The sequence below is a fragment of the Lycium ferocissimum genome, chromosome 3 (assembly GCF_029784015.1).
Source record: "Lycium ferocissimum isolate CSIRO_LF1 chromosome 3, AGI_CSIRO_Lferr_CH_V1, whole genome shotgun sequence".
Taxonomy (NCBI): Eukaryota; Viridiplantae; Streptophyta; class Magnoliopsida; order Solanales; family Solanaceae; genus Lycium; species Lycium ferocissimum.
In genome coordinates this window covers 19,129,352-19,137,238 of record NC_081344.1, presented here as the reverse complement: position 1 = coordinate 19,137,238, position 7,887 = coordinate 19,129,352, and the positions used below count along the sequence as shown (strand labels likewise).

The window sequence follows — 7,887 nt, the reverse complement described above, 5'->3', positions numbered from 1 at the left end:
AAATGTAGATGAAGTTAACAAGGCTCCCCAAACTCCGTAAAAGGATACATAATCGAGTATGAACAAGAAATAGACGATGGTTCTGTATTCAAATTTTTTGTATCACTCTATCAATACTTCATAAATCGGATATTTTGAATGTCCTTGCATATAGAGGTTGAAACCAATTGTAGAGTATATCTTATTTGCACAGTAATTGTGTTGTTGGATTTGTAGAGTTAATTGTGAATTTGTGACTATCCAGCTCACGGTAACGCATATTGTAGTCCAAACGAGAACCGCAAATGTCAGACGAATCTTAAAAACAAATCCAATAACCAATGAACTCAAGTTGGACAAAAAACATACGTAGATATGGCTGTTTATGTAGATTTTCACAACGTTTTGCAATTAAAATAATTCACATTATGGTATAAGATCGGCATTGAAATTTGTCAAACTTAGTTAGGAGCTAGAACAAAATGAGAGGCCAAATTCACGTGTCTATTAAGATTAATGTCAAATACAAGAATTGATCTTTTCATTTTCTCCTGTATGGACAAAGTACAATTCACAAGTTCAAAGTTCATATACAGTTGTGTTTATATGAACCAAGAAACATATTTCCAGTACAAACTTATCTATACATCTGTAATACCCCCAACAAAAAGAAAAGGACTATTTTACATGGGTCAAGAATTTGATCTAGAATTTGTCCTAAGAATGATAAGCCACAAATTTAGCAAAATCAAGACAAAGGTCTTTATTAGCTGAAGATTTCGTATGAATGGTTTGATATCTGGGTTTCTGATATCTCTTGAACGAATGCCTAGTTGTACGATATCAGCTATTTACACATCAAGTCCCCTTTGTTCCTCACAAGAAGATGATTCAACTAATTCCGGGACTTGATCGAGCAAGCGATTGATTGTGTCGGGAAACTCACCCTTGGCTCGGTTGGTCTTACCCCCAACAACCACCGATGTTCCATCTTGCAACGCCCATAGCTTTGGAAAAAATACAATTCACATAAAAACATGTAAAAAACTAATGAGATTTAAAATTTACTAGCTCAAAGTTGTTTATGGTTTGGCAGGGTGTTTTACCTGTGTATGAGATAAATAACTGATGCACGTTGTAAGCATGAGAGCACCAAAACCAGCATAGACAATGGGTACTCCTGGATCAGTCTGCATTAAAATATGGTTCTCAGATAAGGGCCTTTGCAAACAAAATATGAAAACAACTGGATTTGGTTGTTGCCAAATGAGGATTCATCTCGCTTACCTTTAGGTCAAGGCCACTACTGCCAATTGCATCTTCAATAACAATTTTTGTTCCATCAATCTCAATGGGAAGCTTTGAATTAGGCCGTCTAACTCCAGCAAATTTCCCTTCTTTATCATAAAGAATAATTGACTGCAAATCACGTGCGAGCATTGATCTGAATTATGAGCCGCCACAAAGACAAAAAAAGAATCAGAATAGTTGACATAATGGAGAACTCTAAAGACATAAGCAAGTCAAAAAGTTGAAGATTCCTATCGTCTCCCGAAATTTTGTTATTCCAGCAGGTCACCACGATTTGGACCTGACATCGAACGCTTATGCATCTATAGAGAGTAACAAACAAACAATTTCCTTAACAGGGTTCTGATATTTTTAACTTTCTGGCCCTTAATTCACCATGGTCTTCTTCCTGTATTTTGGAAAACACCAAAAAAAACCAGATTCCTGTAGTTTGAGAAACGGGGCACCTACTACACAAATAATGGAAACTAGAATACTTACATTTTTGGAACGCTCAAAAGAATAATATCCATAAAATGTGTAGGTTTGTATATTAAGTATAAATATGCATATAATATACATATTGTATACGCAAATTATACGTATAATATACATAAATATACATATAATATACACAATCGGTGTATAGGTTGGCTATTGTATATTTTAGCTAGCGCCAGTAATTAATTTCGGCCGAAAGGCCAATAATGAAAAAAGCCCTAGAAACTAATCAACTTTATGCTCCATATTATATTAGAAGAAAAGCAAGCGGCTCAAAGGTCCATGAGTCTGAGCAGTTATCTAGATAGTGTGGTAGTAGTTAAAGAACATACATTCCCTTAACATTGGGTGAATTGTCATCACCGACTGGTAGGAATGTACCAAACAGCTTCTTGTCCCCACCATTCATTTGCAGTGGTGCCATAGCCAAATTAAAAGGACCTTCACCATCCTTCAGTACTTGCAATGCTGAGATACTCCAATCTGTCTGGTATATAGTGATTCCCCCGTACCTTAAGGGATCATTCACACTTATAGTCTTCCTCATCACCTCCTTTCCATTAAGGTCAAATAATGAAAGATCAGTATGGTACTGTGCGACCTACAACACATATTAAAGACAAGGCGAAAACAAGGGCTCCTCAGCAGTTGTATTGAGGGAAACACATTTGTCCTTCATAATCTGATTTGCATACCTCTCCACTGTCGTAGTAATCCATGGTGAATCGATTGACATGAATCTCTGTACTGAAAGCATCAGAAGGAGTGGATAGAAACCCATATGGTGCAAGTACATCTCCGGCAACAAAACTTAAACCTTGTGGAACAGTCACAGCTCCTCTAAAGCTTCCAGTTGCACTGAGAGTTCCTCCAGACATTATAAGCAGCAGAGATAAATGTACACCAATTGGAGCGAATCTACCTGCCAACCCTTTAAATGCATACAGAGCTGGCCCTTTTAAGAATACCTGAAGATACCGAGGTTTCTAAAGGTTAATCCAAAGAGTCATATTTTGAAGAAAGTAAAAGATGTTTGGGAACAAGCCATGCAAGGACATATAAGTGAGGCGAGCAGATAAATGATTCAGAATATCAGTAAAGTTCCACGTTAGAGAAAATCAAAATCTTACATTCTCCATTCTGTTCATAGGATAACATGAAAAGTTTTTACAAAATAGTAGGACAAAATGGGGAATAAAAAGTATATGATGCACTCCCTCTTTAACACTATAGAGTGTTGCAGGCGTAGGGTAATGCAAACCAGCATCAGTTTGAGAAAGATCTCATCTCTCTCTGAAGAAAACCCAGTGATTAGCATGTACCTGAGCATTTATACGTTTCGTAGAAATGAAATATCTCGAGCGGCTCATTCCTATGAACAGACACTTAAATCTGGACAATTCCACTACTAAACTAAGAAAAGAAAACAAATCAAGAAGAAAACTAGGAGAATGTTATATTTATACCTCGTATCCAGCTCCCATCAGTATAACACCCAAGTCTTTAACTGATGCTCTAGGCAGAGTGTCTGCATATTCTTGCTTACGAATTGTCTCTGGTGATTGTAAGAAAGACCATCTGCAGATTCGGTCAATTTTTTTTTAAACTTAGTTTTACTTAGACAGCCCAAGAAGAAAAATCACATCTAGTTGGACTGAAAAGCAGACCTTCTTGCTACCTTCACAAGGGGAATCTGTGTTGTGTATGTGCAAGCCATCAAGGATGCTCCGAGAAGAACCAATGTCCCTAGGAAAACTGGTGACGAGAACATATGATCAAAGCCAAGGGTGAGAACCCATCTCCAGGTGAAAAAACCCAAGGGAGGATGATCTTCAGGGAATTTTTGAAAGTAGTATTCTGGAGCCTCGCCTTGGTCAATGAAAGTTCCTTCAGGGGAACAAATAGAAACAAAACCAACCTCCAGTTATTGCAGCATACTCATATTGAGAGGAACAACTAAAAAGAAGAAGTGATCAGGACGATTGATTGAAGATGAAAGTTAAAGTTTATCGTCAAATTTAACATTTGAATAAGAACACATATCGAACAATAGTTTCGCCATACATTCATACAGACAAAATTTAATGGTTTCATGCAAGTTTTCAGAGGAGAGACACTGATGCCCCAGTGCGGAGGTGTGAGAGATTAGCTATGGACGGTTTCAGGAGAGGTAGAGGTAGGCCGAAAAAGTATTGGAGAGAGGTAGGCCGAAAAAGTATTGGAGAGAGGTGATTAGACATGACATGACGCAGTTCCAGCTTACCGAGGACATGACCTTAGATAGGAGGTTATGGAGGACGCAGATTACGGTAAAAGGCTAGTAGGTAGTCCCGCTTACCATTTTGCACTAGTAGTCGTAGTTTTGCCCTATAGTTTCTTGTCCTTTGTCTTATGCTACAGTCTATTGTTTCTTGTACTTCGATTATTTTATTCATCTGTGGTAGCTACGGCTCCTTTTTTCCAGACTGCTTTATCATGATTTTTTGCTTTCGTTATTTCATTTCCATACTACTTCGAATTGCTTGTCCTTATCTAACCTTTTTTGCCATGCTTTCTCTTGAGCCGAGGTTCTTTCGGAAACAGCCTCCCTACCTTCCGAGGTAGGGCCGTAGGGGTAAGGTCTGCATACACTTTACCCTCCCCAGACCCCACATTGTGGAATTTCATAGGGAATGTTGTTGTTGTATGCAAGTTTTCAGAGGAAAAAGCTCATAGTCATGCCAAGATGGAAGATAGAGCTGAAATGTCTCTTCTTTATGGAGTATATAATTAAGTGAAACGGACGTGGAATCTCAAAAGAGCAAGATATCTTTTGTGGATTTTGTAGTGAAGGTCAGATAGGATGAGAACGCCAAATTGAAATCGGATAATTCAGAACATGAATGTGCCTATACTGCATGTTCTGCAGCATTAGTGTGCAATTAGGACAGCTACTACCCGACTAATTAAGGATAAAAAAATGCAAAGTCAAAATCAAGAAATATTGAGCAAACTTAGCTATGGTGAAAGCTTGTACATGGGAACCACATGGATTATTATATAAATCATCAAGGATAAGAATGCAGTTGGGTAAATTTTCTACAGAATCGGCAGCAGTCACATTAAAATCACTTGTGCCTATATCAGAATATGCATATCACGCATATGCGTGAAATACACTACATTTATCAATCAATTACGCCTCAATTCCAAATTAGTTGGGATCGGCCATATGAATCCTCTACATCTATTTTGCTTTATTCGAGCACATTTCATTCAATTTTGGTAAATAAGTTGTTTTTAAGGGTGCGTTTGGTTTCCAACAATATTTTGGAGAACATTTTCTTCAGGAAAAGAGCTTTCTTACAATTTGAGGAAAATGACTTCCCTAATGGAAGTAGAGAAAACAAGTACTGATATTCCAAGTTCTGTCTCCTCCCCGCCCACACAACACCGTAACCCCCATCCCCTGCCACCCCCGAACCCCATTCCCCAACCCACCCCCCATACTATTTTGCTAGATTACATATAAATGCTCTTGGAGTAATATTTTTTGCTTATTTCACTAGAAAATAAATAAGAAACCCCCTTGTTTTCCAAGAAAACATTTTTCATGGAAAACATTTCCCTTCTTACCAAACACACCCTAAGGCAAATTAGAATATCTCTAAATCTCACAGTTACCTCTAAACTGAAATGCAGTTCTAAACCAAAATAAAAGATCATCTAAAACAAAAAACTTATCTAGGCATTAACTGTACATGAGTACATCAATAAACTATCAAAAGGCTTTTCAAACCTACATTTGCAGAAAAGTAAAGAAGCATTTCAGATTAAGTCTAAGCTTTCATTTACCTAAGGCCATTAAGGCAGCAACAGCAAACATCTCAGCAATAGCCAAAGGCAAATTAGACAAAATTCCCAACACTTTTCTAGGCAGCTTCTTCAATATCCCCAAACCAACACCACTATTCTTCACCTCCTCCACTTTCTTTGCACCATTTCCTCTAGACCCTTCTTTCACTTCAACAACTGATGGGGCCCCATCAGAACCTGGCACTGAAATCACACTCTTTTCCTTGACTGGTTTTTTCCCTTTAACTGTGTTGAGCTTACATGTTAGAGTAAAGGAAAAGGTGTTGCCTTTGTTGTTGCTGTATACACCAAGAATTCTTGAATTGTGGATAAGGGGATAAGGTTTGAGGTTTAAGGGAAGAATTTGGTTTTGCATTCTTGATGATATCTTGAGTGTCTCCATTGATATTATGTTGGGAAAAAATGCAGAGGGGAGAGGTTTGCTTCAGTCCATGTATGTTCCTTTATCCACAAAGGCGTGCAAGAGATGGAAAGTGTACTTCAACTGACAACTAAAGTAGATCTTTTATTAAAGGACGATACTCTAGCTTAATACTAAGTTAAGTAACGCAATATGAATAATTATTTGGTAATAAATTTGGCATTATTAAATGAACTCATCTAATTTAATGTATTTGATTGAAAAAATATAATTAATTAATATTTTTTAATCTAATTTATAGTCAAGAATACTCCTTTAAATGATAAGATCTAATATTATCCTTTATTACTTTATGCAATTAAAGTAAATTCAAGCTCATATGAAGAGAACATGTACTATTAAAGTCAATGCAATATCAAAACTAGAATATATAATGGTTCCAACAAGTACGCAAAATTGTTTGTTTAATATTTTGATATTTATTAACCAAATGCCACATTTTAATTGAAAATGGTTTAAGTTTATTTGAACGATAATTAGTTTTCAAAAATCTATGGTTAAAAGTCAATTTGAATTTACTATGAATTGAAAGGTAAAAGTATTGTAATTAAATGATATACCGTAATCACTTCCTATAATTCTGTAATTTTGTCTAATATATGAAACATCATTATAAATAATGCTTATACATACTACCTCGGCAGTATAATAGCAATAATTAATAGTAATAAATGCATTTTGTCTTAGTAAATGTACTCACCTAATTTGGTGTATTTGATTGGAGAAATAAACAACATCCCATAAGTAGTTACCTTTTAAATTGAGATTTGACTGAAAGATGTAAAAACTTTAATTGATATAAAAAATCAAATTTGGATTGAATTGAAAGATAGTTAATTTTTTAAAACTAATCAAATGATTATTCTTCCTGAAATTAAGCCGATAACGAATTAAATTTTGAAAATATGGAACACATCAAAATCATTTCGGTACATCAATTCATCACGATTACTTCCTTTTTAATAGTTTTTTTTCTTTCACCATAAGTAGGGTACTAGCAGAATGAAATCGGCTATGTTTTTGGTTTTGGGGCACTAAAATTGTAGAAATAAATACCAAACTTTCTTTTCCTATAATTATCTTTTTATGTATAGAAAATATTTTGCTAAAAATATTTGCATTGAGATTAAAAATTTGAATTTGAAAGGTAAAATCTTCTAGATTAACTCCTGAGCTACTCCACCTTTTCATCTTCTTTTCTTCCCAATTTAATCCCCTCGAATCATACATTTTACACAACCTTTTACTTTTAAATATTATTTGTATTTGTAATTGTATTGTATTTGTGCAGGTTCTACAATTTTGTACAACTTCTGCTTCAAAGAAACAATGTGCTAAATCTGTCGAGGTACTCTCAAAACCTTTCTTTTATTTTTGTATTTATTTTTCACGTATATCCTAAATATTATTGGGCAAGTGGAATGTTTGCCCTGCCTACTACCATTTATCACCTTTCACACTAAATTAAAGCAATTATATTAAGATAGTTTGCTTTCTTCTTTGTGTTTATGTATAAGAGCAAGTGCAGGCAGTAGCAGGCAAGGTAGTGACCTTTTTTTTTTTTTTTTGGCAGTCACATACATTTTTGGTTGCATATTAACATGTTCTTATTATAGAATGAGTCTAGCCAGTCATTTTTCTCTTCACTTTTTGCTCTTATTTTACACATTTTTGTTTGTTAATTCAGTTATTTGAAATTTTTTAAAGCTACATCTTGATTGTTATTCATATTGGTACAAAGGCAAAGAGGCGGAAGGACCTGATGGTGGTATCTGCAAAGCACAACAATACTGATTTCTGTAGCTTTACATTTTCTAACTTTTTATTATTTTTTCTTATTT

At 35.3% G+C, this 7,887-nt stretch overlaps 1 protein-coding gene across 1 annotated transcript; it reads right to left on the bottom strand.

The window, feature by feature from the left end:
* Window positions 1-462: 462 nt before the first annotated feature.
* Window positions 463-6,122, bottom strand: LOC132049971 (cytochrome c biogenesis protein CCS1, chloroplastic-like). The gene is made up of 8 exons (XM_059440958.1): window positions 5,605-6,122; window positions 3,438-3,657; window positions 3,237-3,348; window positions 2,466-2,738; window positions 2,103-2,371; window positions 1,267-1,423; window positions 1,086-1,169; window positions 463-986 (listed from the first exon to the last, which is right to left on the bottom strand). The coding sequence occupies exons 1-8, from the start codon at window positions 6,005-6,007 to the stop codon at window positions 831-833; spliced, it is 1,674 nt and encodes a 557-aa protein (XP_059296941.1). The 5' UTR covers window positions 6,008-6,122; the 3' UTR covers window positions 463-830.
* Window positions 6,123-7,887: the final 1,765 nt, after the last annotated feature.

Coding starts and splice junctions, on each gene's coding strand:
- LOC132049971 (XM_059440958.1), bottom strand. CDS start 6,007: ATGGAGACACTCAAGATATCATCAAGAATGCAAAACCAAATTCTTCCC. Junction 3,349..3,437: donor CTTGTGAAGGTAGCAAGAAG/GTCTGCTTTTCA, acceptor CCGAATCTGCAG/ATGGTCTTTCTTACAATCAC. Junction 1,424..2,102: donor TCACCCAATGTTAAGGGAAT/GTATGTTCTTTA, acceptor CTCATAATTCAG/ATCAATGCTCGCACGTGATT.